This window comes from Pelophylax lessonae (assembly GCF_965119305.1).
Source record: "Pelophylax lessonae genome assembly, chromosome: 8".
Classification (NCBI taxonomy): Eukaryota; Metazoa; Chordata; class Amphibia; order Anura; family Ranidae; genus Pelophylax; species Pelophylax lessonae.
In genome coordinates this window covers 82259472-82277980 of record NC_138775.1, presented here as the reverse complement: position 1 = coordinate 82277980, position 18509 = coordinate 82259472, and the positions used below count along the sequence as shown (strand labels likewise).

Genomic DNA, 18509 nt, shown 5'->3' with positions numbered 1-18509 from the left:
ACCTTAGTATGCGGTAAGTGGTTAAAACAATGAAAACAATGTTATTAACCACCTAAGCCCTGGAAGATTTTACCCCCTTCTTGACCAGGGGGTATTTTGCGATTCGGCACTGCCTGACTTTAACGGACAATTGCGCGGCCGTGCGACGCTGTACCCAAAAGAAATTGACGTCCTTTTTTTCCCACAAACAGAGCTTTCTTTTGGTGGTATTTGATCACATGTGCGATTTCTTTTTTTTTTTTTGATCATGTGCTATAAAAAATATAGGGACTGCGACATTGCGACGTTACTGTAAAAATGACACTGGCAGGGAAGGGGTTTACTTTATTAGTGATGCAGTGGCTAAGTGTGTCCCTAGGGGCGTGTTTCTTACTGCGATTGGATGTGGCTTTTCATGTAACAGCAGAGATCTACGATCCTACATAGCAGGACCGTATGATCTCTGCTGTTACACAAGGGAGATTGACAGGCGGCTTTGTTTACATTAGCCGCCTTCCTTTCTCCCTCTGTAATGGGCGATCGCAAAAGACCGGCGGACATCGGGTCCGCCGGTCACACACGCCGGGACCACAGTGAACGAGCCCCCTATTGGCTCGCAGGCGAGTGACGTACCCATACGTCACTTTGCCTGCACGGGGCTGAGTGGTAAGTGGTTAAAGTACATATGGCAAGGAAAAAAACCTAGGGTGCAGTATGCTGCTCTAAGCAGAGATAAGTTGTCAGGGGGGTTAGGGGCATCTGATATTAAAAGATACTACACAGCTGCAGTGTTCTCCCGGATGATAGAATGGACGAAAAAAAAAAATCAGGAAAAAGATAGGTTGAATTCGAAATCACAGTAAGTCGAACGCAAAACGAAAAGAGCATCTGGATCCCACCAAAGCATAGAGAAATACACGAGGATACACACGAAATAACGAGAGTTGTATAAAAAACATGGGACATGCTACATAAGCAGGCCAGATGGGTATACAACTCTCGGTGATTACCATTAGAGGGCACAAATTTTTTTTTACCTGGATATGGGAAACCAATGGGGGTGGGTTAGGAGATTTACGGTTAAAAGACATAATACACAAAGGATAGATTAGGTCACTTTATGAACTCAATACTATGGAACAATTGACACTAAATGAGTGGAATTATATGCAACTAAAACATTTAGTAGGATCTTTGCCTCAACCCATCAGATTGGAAACAGATTTGAACCTTACGGAAAAACTCTGTAATCCATTAATAAAGGTAATACATGGTTTGTCTCAGATTTATAAGATGCTAACTGATCTGGTGATAATGAGGAGAGTCCCTTTTTATAGAAAAATGGGAAAGAGAAATTGGAATTCGTATAGACAATCATGAGGAGAAAACTGTGTTGCGAACTATCGAGATTAACTTTAAGTGCTGCTCGAGATGGTATATTACACCAGTCATAGCTAACCGATGTCAACCAGAGAAGTCAAATTTGTGCTGGAGGGGATGTCGGGCAGAGGGCTTAATGACCCATATATGGTGGGAATGCCCTAAAATCATTGAGTATTGGTTGAAAATACAACAACATAATAACCAAATCACGGGCAAGGATGTTTTAGACATTCCTTTGGATATGTCTCTTTCATATAATAAATAGACCTTTAAAACATTATAGAAACATATCGGTTCCAAAACTTGCTTAATGCTGCGTAGTGGACAATCCCAAAAAAGGGTTTGAAAAAGAAGCCCCTACGGTCAGGGAATGGTGTGGGAGGGTTGAATATATATATATATATATATATATATCTATATCTATATCTATATATCTATCTATATATCTATATATATATATATATAATTATGGAATATATGTGTAATAGAGATGAAGAACAAGTTCACCGCTTTTCAAACAAATGGAGAAAGAAAACTGGAGAGTTGGAAAGTATGTGCAAATATGGGAGAACCAGGGAAACTAGCAAGATTATGGGTTGGCTGTGTGCCTGGGGGCCTTGGCCTGTTGGAAGATGAACCTTCACCCCAGTCTGAGGTCCAGAGCGCTCTGGAGCAGGTTTTCATCAAAGATATCTCCATACATTGCTGCATTCATCTTTCCCTTGATCCTGACTAGTTCCTGCTGCTGAAAAACATCCACACAGCATGATACTGCCACCACCATGCTATACTGTAGGGATGGTATTGGCCAGGTGATAAGCAATGCCTGGTTTCCAACAGACATGACGCTTGCTATTTAGGTCAAAGAGTTCAATCTTTGTTTCATAAGACCAGAGAATTTTGTTTCTCATGGTCTGAGAGTCCTTCAGGTGCCTTTTGGCAAACTCCAGGCAGGCTGTCATGTGCCTTTTACTGAGGAGTGGCTTCCTTCTGGCCATTCTACCATACAGGCCTGACTGAGTGATGCAGAGATGGTTGTTCTTCTGGAAGGTTCTCCTCTCCCCACAGAGAAATGCTGGAGCTCTGTCAAAGTGACCATCGGGTTCTTGGTCACCTCCCTGACTAAGGCCTTCTCCCCCAATTGCTCAGTTTTGCCAGTAGGCCTGTTCCAGGAAGAGTCCTGGTGGTTCCAAACTTCTTCCATTTACGGATTATGGAGGCCACTGTGCTCATTGGGACCTTCAAAGCTGCAGAAATCTTTCCCCAAATCTGTGCCTCGATACAATCCTGTCTCAGAAGTCTACAGACAATTCCTTTGACTTCAAGGCTTGGTTTGTCCTCTGACATGCACTGTTAACTGTGGGACCTTGTATAGACCGGTGTGTGCCTTTCCAAATCATGTCCAATCAACTGAATTTACCACAGGTGGACTCCAATCAAGTTGTAGAAACATCTCAAGGATGATCAGTGGAAACAGGATGCACCTGAGCTCAATTTAGAGTGTCATGGCAAAGTCTGTAAATTTACAAAGATTTAAAACCAACATCTTTCACGTTGTCATTATGGGGTATTGTTTGTAGAATTTTGAGGAAAATAATTAATTGAATCCATTTTGGAATAAAGCTGCAACCTAACAAAATGCTAAAAAAGGTGAAGCGCTGTGAATACATGCCAGAAGCACTGTACATGCGTTTTTCATGTGCTTTTATTAACACCAACAGTCCCTAATTTCTCCGTGAGTGATTTTTATCCCAACAAAAATAATGTCGAAATATTATGGAGCATGTTGAATAATAAAATGTATCCACATTTGATTGTGTCTACATTTGGATTTGGATTACAGATTTGGATCACATAAGATACGCAGAGATCTTGCCCAGGTTCAGCTGATTCAGGGGAAAGTCCATGTCTTTTGATAGTGGGGAAAATAATTATTTGATCCCCTGCAGATTTTGTAAGTTTGCCCACTTAAAAAGAAATGAAGGGTCTATAATTTTTATCATGGGTGTATTTTAAATGATAAAGACAGAATATCAACCAAAAATCCAGAAAAAGCACACGATACAAATGTTAAAAATTGAGTTGCAGTTCAGTAAGTAAAATAAAGTATTTGATCCCCAAGCACAACATAACTTAATATTTGGTGGAGAAACCCTTGTTGGCAAGCACAGAGGTAAGACGTTTCTTGCCGTTAGTGAGTGACCAGGTTTGCACACATCTCAGGAGGAATTTTGGTCCACCCTTCTCTACAGTATATTATCTCTGTACACTTCCTACTAATTGTTTGTAACCTTCAGGAATTTTAGTTGTAGTTCCCCGTTCTACAGTCATTGCTGTTCTCTAATTTTGATATTTGTGTTTTCTACAAAATAAAGGTTTTTTGTTGAAGTGCCTTAGTTTTATTTTGAAAAACACTGTTCTTGAGCATGGTATAGCCACAACAAAAATTATATCTAATGTGCAGCAATAAAGATTACATTATTTCTGAAAAAAAAAAATCAAGTGTTCATAAATTGTTCTCCAGTGTGTGTGTGTGTGTGTGTGTGTATATATATTGTAACCTGGGGGACCATTAGCTCAGTAGCAGATGCGTTTTTCAAGTGATTCAGTGTAGTCAGGAACTATATTTTTATAGTAGCCAATTTTTATTAAAAGGCAAAATAAAAAGTCCACAACATATATTTTCCCATGCAGGGGTTCTTCTCCAGTCAATATATGATAAACCGAAAATGCTAGCCCACCTTGCTCTCTCACTTTCACTCAGTTTTTCAGTAGCAGTATCTCTGCTCTTTTTGCTGGTCCCCAGACTGTGAACTCTCTGAAGCTGGCAGCTTCACTCTGGCCCTATTTCTCAGGCTGTCACCTGTCGTGGAGACCCACTGTCTCCTGCAGACACACGTGCTCTGGCTGCCACCTGCAGCCGCTGACTCCCAGAGACCTCCTGTCTCCCTTGGGCAGAGCAGTCTCCAACTGGGAGCCCTGAGGTCTTCCTATTCCTTCATTATAAGGGCTGCGTGCACCTGAGCACACACCCTGCTGGTCCTCCACAAAACCCGGACACAGGGTTGGAGATTCCATCCCACCCAAGACACTGTGGAATCTCCCAACTACTGAGCCCCATCCAGTAATACCGAAAGCTGCACAAGTAGCTTTCTCGACTCTAACAGCTACACTCTGTAGTCCTGCACGGAGCCAATGTGTCCTTTTTAGATTAGATTATGTTTTTTACAGTGACAGTGTCTCCTCGTGTGTGTGTGTATATATATATATATATATATATATATATATATATATATATATATATATATATATATATATATATGACACACCTTATTCAAAGAGTTTTCTTTATTTTCATGACTTTGAAAATTGTAGAGTTACACTTCAAGAGATAGTCACCTGAAATGGTTTTCACTTCACTTCACCCTGTCAGGTTTAATAAGTGTGATTTCTTGCCTTATAAATGGGGTTGGGACCATCAGTTGTGTTCTGCAGAAGTCAGGTGGATACACAGCTGATAGTCCTACTGAATAGACTGTTAGCTGCTTTTTTCTTGCCATAATACAAATTCTAAGTACAGGAAAACGAGTGGCCATCATTACTTTAAGAAATGAAGGTCAGTCAGTCCTAAAAAATTGGGAAAACGTTGAAAGTGTCCCCAAGTGCAGTCACAAAAACCATCAAGCGCTACAAAGAAACTGGCTCACATGCGGACCGCCCCAGGAAAGGAAGACCAAGAGTCACCTCTGCTGCGGAGGATAAGTTCATCCGAGTCACCAGCCTCAGAAATCACAGGTTAATAGCAGCTCAGATTAGAGACCAGGTCATTGGGATACACGGAGTTCTAGCAGCAGACACATCTCTAGAACAACTGTTAAGAGGAGACTGTGTAAATCAGGCCTTCATGGTAGAATATCTGCTAGGAAACCACTGCTAAAGAAAGGCATCACTGAGCTCCTGAAACCTTTTGTGGAAAACGGATGGAATTGTGAGTTGAAAGGCAGGCGCCTAGTGCTTGTATATTTATGATCTTTTAGTTGATGTATTCAACCCTCTAAGGTTATATGTTAATATCTTCAGCCGATTCATTTTGTTCTCTCCATCTCCTTATCCTCTTCCTGTTTGTTGCTCCCCCCTCCCACACCCGGACAAGTTGAGTGAGATAGGTGGGGAGCTTACTTCACAATATTTCCAGAAAAGTCGACCTTTACATTCATAGGGACCAGTAAGCTCATATGGTCGAACCACAGATTTTACACAACTAAATCCCCCCCCCAGATCCTCCCCCTTCCTTTTTTCTCCCTATACCCCCCCTCCTTCAACCCCACCTTCCTCCCGTTTCCATCCTGATGTTCCTGACAAGTTAATGATCTTAAAGTAGAGGCTAAGGAAGATCAACCCCCAAGCTCGTCCCACTCTCTACTTTCCTTTGGGGTGATGCTCAACTAACCCACTCGTGGAAGAATCCCTCCCTCCTTCATCCCCCAGGAACTGACTGCATACTTTTGCCACATGAGTCCGGGCATTGTCTTGCACCAGGAGGAACCCGTGACCCACTGCGCCAGCGGAGGGTCGGACAATGGGTCCAAGGGTTTCATCCCGATATCTAATGGCAGTCAGGATGCCATTGTCTAGCCTGTAGAGGTCTGTGTGTCCCTCCATGGATATGCCTCCCCAGTCAATAACTGACCCACCACCAAACTGGTCATTCTGAACGATGTTACAGGCAGCATAAAATTCTCCAGGGGCTTCTCCAGGCCATTTCATGTCTGTCACATGAGCTCAGGGTGAACCTGCTCTCATCTGTGAAAAACACAGGGTACCAGTGGCAGACCTGCCAATTCTGGTGTTCAATGGCAAATGCCAATCGAGCTCCACTGTGCTGGGCAGTGAGCACAGGACCCACTAGAGGACTTCAGGCCCTCTGACCACCCTCATGAAGTCTGTTTCTGATTGTTCGGTCAGAGACATTCACACCAGCAACCTGCTGGAGGTCATTTTGTAGGGCTCTGGCAGTGCTCCTCTTCCTCCTTGCACAAAGGAGCAGATACTGGTCCTGCTGATGGGTTAAGGACCTTCTATGTCCCTGCCCAGCTCTCCTAGAGTAACTGCCTGTCTCCTGGAATCTTCTACATGCTCTTCAGACTGTGCTTGGAGACACTTAAGGCAATAAGTATGGCACGTATTGATGTGCCATCCTCGAGGAGTTGGACTGCCTGTGTAACCTCTATAGAGTCCAGGTATCGCCTCATGCTACCAGTAGTGACACTGACCCTAGCCAAATGCAAAACTAATGAAAAGCTTTCAGAAATGCAAAAATTTCAGCAAAATTGACTAACCTGCTGCATCATTTTTTTACTTTGATTTTCCGAGTGTCTTTGAATCCAGCCCTCTGTAGTTTGATCATTTTCATTTCTATCAAAGTGGCATCCTTTCGGTCCTAATACATTCCCCAGTCTATATCTGTATAGATATCCAGCATTAGTATGTTTTCCCCTTTTGAGATCTGATGTGTTCCTTAAATTTTTTTGAGCTGTGTGTGTGTGTGTAATATATATATATATATATATATATATATATATATATATATATATATATATATGATGTGTGTGTGTGTTTGGGGGTTCTGAGCGTGCCAGAAAAGGCTTGGTTGGCAAGTGGTTAGGGTACATCTGCTACATAGAAACTCCTGAAAATACTTTGTTTTAGTCTCCAGAGACTAAAAGACAAAACTAGAGTGTGATGTGTACAAAAACGAACTTGCCAATCAGAAAGCTGGAGCCCACAGTTTTTTCTCTGAAAATATCCCCATCAGGGCTCTTCTTCTTCCAGAAGTCCAGCAGAGCATGGCCAGTCTACAGAAATTGATTGGGCTGCAGCACACATATACAATATGAAAGAAGACTGGCCAGAAGTTGTTTTTTTTTTTTTAATGCTGTGCGTTTATTGTACAGTACATAGTTACATAGTAGGTGAGGTTGAATAAAGACAATAGTCCATCTAGTTCAACCTGTGTAGGTGTGTGTGGCTGTAATCATCTCACATACCCCTGAATGTTCTGATCCTTGAGATGTAAGTCTAAGAGTCTTTTGAAAGCCACCATACTACCCGCAGATACCACCTCTTGTGGTAGAGAATTCCACAATCTTGTTGCCCTAACAGTAAAGAACCCCCCCGCATTGCCTGAGGTTAAAACGCTTCTCCTCTAATCGCATTGTATGCCCTCGAGTCCTCATGCAATCCCTTCGAATGAACAGCTTTTTTTCTAAGCTGGGATCCCCATTAAGATATTTATAAATTGCTATCATGTCCCCCCTCAGACGTCTCTTCTCCAGGGAGAATAAATCGAGTGATTGTAGACGCTCTTCATAGTCAAGGTCCTCCAATCCCCTAATTAGTTTAGTTGCCCTTCTCTGGACTCTCTCCAGCTCCAACACATCCCTCCTGAGGACTGGCGACCAGAACTGGACGGAATACTCCAGATGCGGTCGGACCAGAGTTTTATAAAGTGGAAGGATTATAGTCTTATCTCTGGAATGCATCCCTTTCTTTATGCATGCTAATATTCTGTTGGCTTTGGAAGCTGCCGCTTGACATTGCATGCTGTTTCCTAATCTATCATCAACCAAGACTCCCAGATCCTTCTCCATTTTTGATTCCCCCAAGGGCTCCCCTCCTAACGTGTATTGTGTTTTTATGTTTTTAGTCCCCAAGTGCAAAACCTTACACTTCTCCAAGTTAAACCTCATTTGCCAGTAATCCTTCTCCAATCAATGCAAGACTACAAAAAAAAAGTTTTGCCTTTTAGTTATACTTTAAAGATAGCCTGTGCTCAGATAAATATGAAAGCTGATATTTCTGGGGTCTTCATTAGGAAATGTTTTTTCTCTTATCGTTCATCGACAGACGCAGCTCCATCATCTTTAGACCAATGCGTTATGCTCCTCCTATCAGGAATAGGCAATAGGCTGGAAAAAAGCTTAACCACGCCTATGGGGCTGTCCCTGCAGGCATAACCCCACACACTCTATCAGCAATCAGTTTGTTTCTGCTTAGTTTTAGGAATAGGACCTAGCTCCCTGCTGGGACTTCAGTCTTAGCTTTTAATAGGGAAATTTAAGTGTTTGTATTTTTTTTTTCACAAGTTAGTTCCTGAAGGACCAAGATTCAGAGGAACTACAAGCAACAGCCGGCTGTGGTTTTGCACTGGATAATCTAGATCCTTAATGTCTCCCAGCCTGGCCAGCGAGCGGGAGCAGGTTATAGTCCAGAACTAGGCCTCGCCACAACAGTGCCCCGACGGAGGGGACGAGCCTGCGAGTGGACAAGTCTCGCTGGGACGCGATTGACCTGGAATGCCCTTAGTCGCAGCATACCCCCCCTGGCTGGCAGCACTCTCACCCTGGGTGGGAGGTGGACTGTTCGGAGTGGCGCCCACCTGGTACCGTGGTATGGTGAGTAATACTGTCCCCCCCCAATCCTCTGGAGGTCTCAGAGTGAACGTGGGTCCCTCCTTGGGATGGTCGGATCCCCGGGTTCCCCTCCATTCCCCTAGCCCCTCTTAACAGTCACAGCGGTCCTTTGGCCCCATTCTACCCCCATGCCCCTTTCCCCCCGGGGTTAGGTAGGAGCTGGCTTTGCCACTTGCTCCAGTAAGGGGGGATGGATGCGGTTGTTGCTGACCGGGCTGTCTGGATCGCACTGGGGGTCTTTGAGCAAGTTCCCGGGCCCCCTGGAGATTAGTGATTGGGGCAGGGATATCTTTTGGGCTCCGTATGGCAGTTATAGGCTTTAGGGGAAGAGGCTGTTTCTTCATCTGTGGGTCTGCGCCTTACGTGGTTGGATCGGGCCGAAAATTGAGGCTGCGGCATGCGGCCTACTCACGACTGTCCGGGTACAATGCCTGGCTGTCCGAGTACCATGCCTGCTTGTCCGAGTACCATGTCAAGCTGTCCGAAGTGCCTGACTGAGCTGACCGGCGGATGCCGATGGATCGGCTCACGTGGCCGGTTTGGGCCGAAAATTTAGGCCGTGGCTTGCGGCCTACTCGCGGCTGTCCGAGCTCCTAGCCGAGCTGTCCGAACTGCTGATCAAGCTGATAGGGCTGATGGCAGACCCAACTTTAGGCCACGGCTTTGAGGCCTACTCGAGGCTGGCTGACCGAGCTGCTGACCAGGATGATAGAGCAGCAGATGGGAAATCCCCCCCCCCTTCTCAGGGGGGTGGACATATGGACTGCCTGGCGCCCCCCTTTAACTGGGGGGGGGGGGGGGGCGCCGTGGGGACATTGTGTGGGGGTACTCTGCCTGTGCATCTGGGTCACAGCTGGCCCCCTCTTCCTATAGGGAGCTATGTCCTGTTATGTCATTTATGGTCTTTAGCTGGAGTCTCCTTGCGGGACTGCGGTCGTTGACCCCCCCCCCCCCCCGATTGTTATGCTCCCAGGGTGAGCTTAGCATATAGTGACTCTATTGGGTCTGCGTCCACACACTTTGGATGCACTGCAGTGAGGGTGATTCCTTTTTTACTGCACATGCGCATGCAAGGGCGCTGGTGGATGCACTGATTGCATCGGTGCAGAAAATTTTAACATGGGGGGCGCCGTTTCCTTTGGGACCCACAGATCCTCTAAAGGCGGCAAGGGTACTCCCTTTTCCCACCTACCGTGACAAAATTGTCGTGCGTCAGTGGCGTTGTTCTAAACGCAATAATGGTAACCACACTTGGTGTGGCTAAAATGCTAGTCTCTCTCTCTCTCTTTTTTTTTTTTTTTTTTTTCATTTAAAAAAAGCTGGTCTGCAGATCAAGCTTCTAAAAAGGCTGTACAGATCTCCCCTTTATGGGGAACCGCCTATTTGGGTCTTTGTTGGAATCTGCGAGTTAACGCGTAATAGAAGGGGCCCTTATTTTTTCAGCATACAGGTGGCCCCTTCGTTCCTTCGGCATACAGAAGCAAGGGGTGATTGTGATGGTTCCCTCTCGGGAACGCTTTCAGGAATTCTATTCAAACCTGTTTACTGTGCCCAGAAAAGAAGGCAAAGTATGTCCAATTCTGGACGTCAAGGTGAACCGAGGTACAGAAGTTTTGAATGGAATCTATTTAAACTGTAGTGGCGTCTCTACATCAAGGAGACTTTTTGGTCTCTATAGATATCAAGGACGCATAACTTCACATCCCTATCTACGCTGGACTTCAGCGTTTTCTTTGCTTCACTGTAGGAGAGTAGCATTTTCAATTTCTAGCGCTACCCTTTTCGTCTCGCCTCCGCCCCCAGGGTCTTTACCATGGTGCTGGCTCCGGTGTTGGCATTACTGCACCAAGGGGGGATTTCGGTACCGGGATACCTGGACGATCTCCTATTGAAAGCGGACTCTCATTCAGTCCTGTTGGGCGACTTGACGATCACTGTACGGACTCTGCAAGAATTCGGTTGGAACATCAATTTAAAGAAATCTGCCCTGATACCTTCATTAGGATTGGTGTATCTGGGCCTGACTCTGGATTCCGCTTTGGCGAGGGTGTTTCTTCCTGTCGGACCGGCAGCACAAGTTGCAGAGGGCAATCCGTTTGCTGTTGGCAAGCAATCTGTCCTCTCTGTGGACTTGCATGCGAGCCTTGGGTCTGATGGTGTCAACCTTCGAGGCGGTTCCGTTTGCTCGGTTCCACACGAGACCCTTACAAAGGGAGATTCTCTTCAAATGGAACAAAGATCCGAAGTCCTAGAACACTTTGATTCGGTTGAGTCACAACCCAGACTAGAGATAGACCGATATAGTTTTTTCAGGGCCGATACCCTTGTCACAATGTATCTGCATTGGCCAATATGGGGCGGATCAAAACAATTCCAATCTGTAAAGAAAAGCGCACGCAACCTCGGGCAATAAAGCTTTAATAAAGGACAATAACACAGTACATTGGAATTGCACTCACACTTTTTCTTTAAGGCAATCGCTTTACAGCATTCCAACAGGAGCTACTCGCTCCTCCCGTCCCTCCAGATGGTGACTCTGCGGTCTCCTCATCCGCGGTTGCTGCCGCTGTATCCCCGCTCTCCTTCACTTCCTGTGTTGCCTGGTCACCGGATGCCGGTTCTGGTGCGCCTGCGCACTATACCGACGTGATCTACGGCGCCTCAGGAGAGCCTCAGCCAAAGCCAGAGCCACAAGTTGTACGGAGCTGCGAGGTGGGGGATTCAAGACACAGGTGCACTGCATCTGCTGTTGCTACGGACAACGCGTTTCGGAGGCGGAGCCTCCTTCCTCAGGTCCCACCTTGCTTCCTGCTAACACCCCTCCCTATATACCCGGGATACCATCGGCCCTAATTAGTTAATTGTGTATTCTTAAAGGGGCCAGTAACCATCAATAGTCATTATCCACCTCGGCTGGGACGGGAGAAGCAAGGGGCTATCCACTTTTAAAAAACATATATTAAAAATACAATATAAGATACAATTTGAAATACAATTTAAAACAGTACAGTACAAGTGCAGATATTAACCAGAGCTATTATGGATACATATTAGGATATCACATTCCCTACATAGCAATGGTTTTCTCCTGCTAAAAATACATTAAACGTATCTTAGGAGTATATATGTATATAAGACTCTAAACTACATCAGCATTTCCTTATACCAATAATCGACAAATTATTTTAATTCCACATTATCTCTCATCCATCTACCAGAACAATTTCATAAACCAGGATAATTTCATAAAACATATAATAAATATATAATTAAATAATTAAAAATACTAGACTCATTAAAAATTCCATAGGATAAGATTCAATTCCATATGGCACATATGCAAATATCAAATAGTATATGAGGATACTACTCTATATAGGCCAACCAAATATACTACACGGCAGTTGTTTATACATATATATATATATATATATATATATATATATATATATATATATATAATACACACATACCTATCGGTGGTGACACCCTGAGTTTCCCCAAATATATATATATATATGTATATACACATACTCCCATGCCTGGCTGCTCAGATATTGTTGTGTGGGCACGAATGTACATATGCCTCCATGCACACTTCGCAGACACATCGCCTGGCAGGGACTATGTTCCCTACCCTAGGTTACCGTGTGTATGTGCATGTGCCTGAACCCACTCAACCATGCCCACACCCCCGTGCTAATATGTCAAATAATCGTATTGACTTCCAGCTCCTCATTGAGCCCACCCGGCAACATGGATCCAAGCATAAAGATCCAGAATGTTTCTTGCCTGCACAGGATCGAAAACCTTTCACCCTCTGGGAGAGTCATAGATATGGCTTCAATCCCAAATAGTTCCAGGCCTGCAGTATCCCCACCATGCGCTTTACAGAAGTGTCTTGGCACGCTGTGCTTGTCTTTTTTCTGCTCAATAAACCGGCGATGTTCGCCAAACCTGGTGCGCATTGCTCTAACTGTCCTACCAACATAAATTAAGCCACATGGGCACGTCAAGCCATAGAACACAAACTGTGTACCACAGCTAATAAATTGTTTGATATTATAGGAGCGCCCTGCAACTGATGTAAAGCTACTTTTGCCATGTTGCATAAATGCACAAGCCTTGCATCTGCTCTGCTTGCACTTATTAAAGCCTACCATATTAAAGAGAACTGGGATATTGGATGCTCTGTTATGGCATTTCATACTTTTTATTTTGCTTGGAGCAACCAAACTCTTAACATTGCTAGCCCGCCTAAACACCACTTTGGGTTTTTTAGGGAGCACTCTACCTAGGGCTGCATCCTGCTGCAGGATAGGCCAATGTTTCTGCAGAACTCTCTTAATAGCCCAATGTTGGTCATTGAATTTTGTAATAAACATAACTTCTCGGGAAGCACCGTTCTCCACAGCTGCCTTGCTACTACAGCCTTCTATATAGCGATCTCTGGCTTTATGTATATGCTGCACAGCATACCCTTTCTCCATAATTTTTTTTAGCTTGCAACAGATATTTCTCAGTATCTGTGCAATTTCTACGCAGCCTACAGAATTGACTGTAGGGTATGTTTTCTTTCCATTTGGGCAAATGGCGGCTCTTCCAGTGTAAATAAGAGTTACCTGCTGTTTCCTTAAAGTGCGTTTTGGAGGTGATAGCCCCTTCTTCATTCCAGGTCAATTCTAGATCCAAAAATACAAGGGACTTCGCATCTAGTACATGCGTAAACCTAATGCCATATGGATTGGTGTTACAGTAGTTCACAAATTCTACTGCCCTGTCAGCTGAACCATCCCATATTACTATTACATCATCGATGTAACGCCCATAGTACACCAAATGCTGTGCATACGGGTTCTGCATCCAAATATGGAATTTTTCCCAAAACCCCATGAATAGGTTTGCATAGCATGGTGCAAAATGCGTGCCCATCGCAGTGCCTGAAATCTGTCTATAGTGTTTTCCCTGGAACTCGAAATAGTTCCTTTCCAGTGCAAATTGCGTGCAAGCACTGATAAATCCTGACTGGTCCAGATTGAGGTACTCCGCACCCGACAGGAAGTGTTCTACGGCCTTTAGTCAACCCTCATGGGGTATCGAAGTATACAGGGAGCACACATCCAGGGATAGCCACAGATAGTTGGGTTCCTACCTATAATTCTGTAGTATCTCCAGCACCTGTGTGGAATCCCTAATGTATGCCGGGAGTGATGTAACTTTCGGCTGTAGATGGAGATCCACATATTGGGAGAGTCTGCTAGTAATACTCTCCATGGCCGCTACAATTGGCCTACCAGGAGGACAAACTGGATTTTTATGTATCTTTGGGGTATGATAGAAGTACGGGGTTTTAAAATAATTATTTAGAAAAAACAGTTTCTCAGATTGATTGATGAGCCAATATGGGCTGATATTTTGTACATTTTAAAGTTTTGAAAGACAATTTTTGACACATCTGGTACTGAACATGTTCATTTTTGTTTAATGCTTAATGGCTGGCTTGCTGGCACCCTGTGGTGGGTGGCTGGCTGGCTGGCACCCTGTGGTGGGTGGCTGGCTGGCACCCTGTGGTGGGTGGCTGGCTGGCACTCTGTGGTGGGTGGCTGGCTGGCACTCTGTGGTGGGTGGCTGGCACAGGGGCTGTGGGTTGCTGGCTGGTAGAAGGGCCTGTGGGCGGCTGGCTGGTAGAGTGCCTGTGGCTGGCTGGTACAGGGCCTGTGGGTGGCTGGCTGGTACAGGGCCTGTGGGTGGCTGGCTGTCTGGAACCCTGTGGTGGGTGGGTCGCTGGCACAGGGGCTGTGGGTGGCTGGCTGGTACAGGGCCTGTGGGTGACTGGCTGGCTGGTACAGTGCCTGTGGCTGGCTGGTACAGGGCCTGTGGGTGGCTGGCTGGTACAGTGCCTGTGGCTGACTGGCTGGTACAGAGCATCTGGATGTGGGTGACTGGCTGGCACTAGGCTGCTGTGGGTGGGTGTATGGCTGTGATACACTCCCGCGAGACTAGTCCCGACTCAAGACGAGGCTGTCCAAGATGAGGGAGGCGGCCTAAGAAGGCAGAATGACGTCACAAAAACATTGGCAATATCGGCCAGTTCCGGGGCCGATACCGATATATCGGGGAAAGTGCATATCGCCCCCCCGATAATCGGTCTATCCCTGACCCTAACCCAGACTATGGAGGCTTCACTTGTTAGCACTATGTCAGGGCAAGTCCTTCCTTCCATTGTATTGGACAGTGGTAACCACTGACGCTAGCCTGTCAGGCTGGGGACGTTTTTCGCCCAGGGGTCCTGGACGATAGAAGAGTCCAAAACTTCCGATTAAAATATTTTGGAGCTTAGAGCGACAAAGCTTTGCCTGAACCACTGAACAAATCGTCTGCCAGATTGTCCGCTCCAGATTCAATCGGACACTGCCACGCCCGTAACTTACATCAATTATCATGGGGGCACCAAGAGTGTCTTGGCAGCTCGGGAGGTGGCCGAGATCCTGGATTGGACGGAAAAGTTTGTTCCAGCTCTGTCTGTTGTGCACATTCCAGGTGTGGAGTACTGGCAAGCGGATTACCTGAGTCTTCAGGTGTTGGATCAGGGGGAGTGGTCCCTGCAGTGGGGTTTTTTTATCTCCTGTGTGTCTGGTGGGGGACACCCAACGTCAACCTGTTTGCTTCTCGACTCAACAAGAAGTTTCAGAGGTTCGTAGCCAGGTCTCAGGATCCTCTGGCCGATGCCACAGATGCACTTGTGGCTCCTTGGAGTCAGTATCTGTTGATTTATGCATTCCCTCTGCTAAAACTTCTGCCAAGGCTTCTTCGCAGGATAGAAGTGGAAGGGGTTTCTGGTGATTCTGGTGGCCCCAGACTGGCCTCGGCGGTCTTGGTACGCAGACCTGATAAGGTTGGTCGCTGATGCTCCCTGGAGACTTCCTCTCAGGGAAGATCTGCTGTCTCAAGGACCGATCTTCCATCCTACTTTGCAGTCGCTGGCTTTAACGGCATGGCTGTTTAAAGCCAGGTATTGAAGGAAAGAGGTCTTCCTGATTCAGTGATTCCTACACTACTGAAGGCCAGGAAGTCTACTTCCAGGAAGATCTATCAGCGTACATGAAAATCATACATTTCATGGGGTGAATCATTGAAGGTGCACCCTCGCTTGTTCTCGGTGGCTAGGGTTTTGACTTTTCTTCAAAAAGGTGTTGAACAGTGGTTGGCTTTGGTCTCTATCAAAGGCCAAGTGTCATTTTTCCAACGCCCTTTAGCTACGCATGCCCTGGTTTGCACTTTTATTCTGGGGGTTGGCCATATGGCTCCCCCAAGGCGATTCCTGCTTCCTCCGTGGGAACTGAATTTGGTATTCTCTGTTTTTCAAAAACCTCCCTTTGAGAACATTAGGGAGATTCCCCTGCTTGCCTTGTATCAGAAGGTTGCCTTTTTAGTGGCTATTACTTCTGCCCGCAGAATATCTGAATTGGCGGCGTTGTCCTGCAGCTCACCTTATCTGGTGGTCCACAGAGATAAAGTGGTACTCCAACCTAATCAGTCGTTTCTTCCTAAGGTGGTTTCTAAATTCCATCTGAATGAAGACATTGTGCTGCCTTCACTCTGTCCCAAACCCAAGCATGCCAAGGAATTTGCCTTGCATTCTTTGGATGTGCTTCAGGCATTTAGGGTTTACCCGGAGGCCACTGAGTTTTTTTTAGAAAATCAGACGCTCTTTTTGTCCTTACCAAAGGACTTCGTAAAGGATTGGCTGCGTCTGCTGCGACCATATCCAGATGGATCAGGCAGACGGTAGTTCAGGCTTATTAACTGAAAGGCCAGGTTCCTCCTTTCCCAGTGAAGGCTCATTCTACTAGGGCACTGAGTGCCTCTTGGGCTTTTTGCCATCAGGCATCAGTGCTGCAAGTTTGCAAGGCAGCAACTTGGTCGTCTGTGCACACGTTCACAAAATTCTGCAAAGTAGATGTATTGGCATCTTCGGATGCTTCCTTTGGCCGCAAGGTTTTGCTGGCTGGCGTTTAAAGAGAATCTTTTTTTGTTTCTCTTTGAGGGTGCATGTTTTTTCTAGGTGAGCTCCAGTTGGTCCGTGTTGAGCTCCATGTTACCTGGTTGGCTAGGTTTAGCCTTTGGGGAATTGCATCTTCTTGCGTTGTTTTCCCACCCCTCATGATTATACTGCTTTGGGAAATCCCTTTGGTCTAAAGATGATGGAGCTGCGTCAGTCGATAAACGATAGAGAAAACTGGATTTTTGTAAGAACTTACCGTAAAATCCTTTTCTCTGAAGTTCATAGACAGACGCAGCACCCGCCCCTCTACTTCTGACTGGGTTTTTTTGTCTTCTAAACACTGCTTGCAACTAAACTGTTTGCTGATAGCAGTGTGTGTGGGGTTATGCCTGCAGGGACAGCCCCATGGCTAAGCTTTTTTCCTGCCTAGTGCCTATTCCTGATAGAAGGAGCATAACCCATTGGCCTAAAGATGATGGAGCGGAGTCTGTCGAACATCAGAGAAAAATTTTACGGTAAGTTCTTACGAAAAGTCAGTTTTGATTTTTTTTCTGGCTGATTCCCTGACTGATGTGATACAAATCAGTATTTCTGACTTGATTTGTTGCATGCACTTGTGTTTCTTGTTAAATGTTTATATAGATAGGATAATAGTATTTGTATTTGGGTCATTATTCAAACTTCTGTATTCCCTCATTTGAATTTATTTTACCAGGAAGAGGTGTTTCCATACCCGGAGATCAGTAAAGATGAGTTGGAAGAAATTAACCAGCTTGTAGGCCCAGTGGAGAAGTTCTTCGGTGAAGAAGGTGAGATTACTTAAAAAGCGATGGATTTGAGGCTGGCAGATAAAAAACACTAAATAAACCCAACTGTATTACCTGTTTACATTATTCGTCCCAAGGCTCCTGCGCAACTAAAAATTGCTGCTAAAGTTTAAACCGATTATGGCTCCCTGAGTTAAGTCATGATTCTGGCATGCTTAAGCATATCTTTTTATGGTGGCTGTCATTGCCCAATAGCTGGTGCATTTTGGAAATATACACAAGTTTTAACAAACTTTTATTTTTACAGTTGTGTTGCACACCTTTTATGGGTCAATTGCCCATAGTAATACTTTCTGTGCCTGTAGTGTTATGTGTCTTTTTCTTTTTTTTTTTTTTTAATTTGTAGCTAAATCAAAACTGCATCTAAAGTTTTATACCTATATTCAAATGTTAGAAGCCAAATTTTACTAACACTTCAAATAATTAGGTACATGACTGGTGCAGGGATATGTATCATTAATTATCTTACACTTTAGTTTTTATTTGAGCTTGAGTGGAAGGGCAAAATACTCTCCTATGGTCATTAAGCTGCATATTAGACCACTGCTAACTGTGCGTGAACATCTGCTGTGGCCCGAGACCCCCTCAAAGAGTCACTGCTAGTGCTCTTCAGTCATCAGAGACCTGGCCTTTGCTAATTGCAGGGCTGTTGATATGACTTGGGGGGGGGGGGGGGGGGTGTTGGACTACTGCAGGGAGACCACTGCTTTTGCAAAGAATGCAGCAGGCTTCTCTTTAGTTTATTGTCCCAGGGATAGGATTTCTTTGCACACACCTGGAGCTTAAATGGAAACCAAATTATGTAAAACATTGACCACAAAAGGTGTTTATGTTCAAATTATT

The 18509-nt window shown here is 45.1% G+C and overlaps 1 protein-coding gene across 1 annotated transcript in view; it reads left to right on the top strand.

Annotated features, from left to right (window-relative positions):
- Nucleotides 1-18509, top strand: part of ACAD9 (acyl-CoA dehydrogenase family member 9) — a 195686-nt gene that overhangs the window by 19625 nt on the left and 157552 nt on the right. Inside the window, exon 2 of the mRNA XM_082266167.1 lies at nt 17555-17648. Within this exon, the coding sequence (XP_082122293.1) occupies nt 17555-17648 (94 nt within the window). The remainder of the gene's footprint in view (nt 1-17554; nt 17649-18509) is intronic.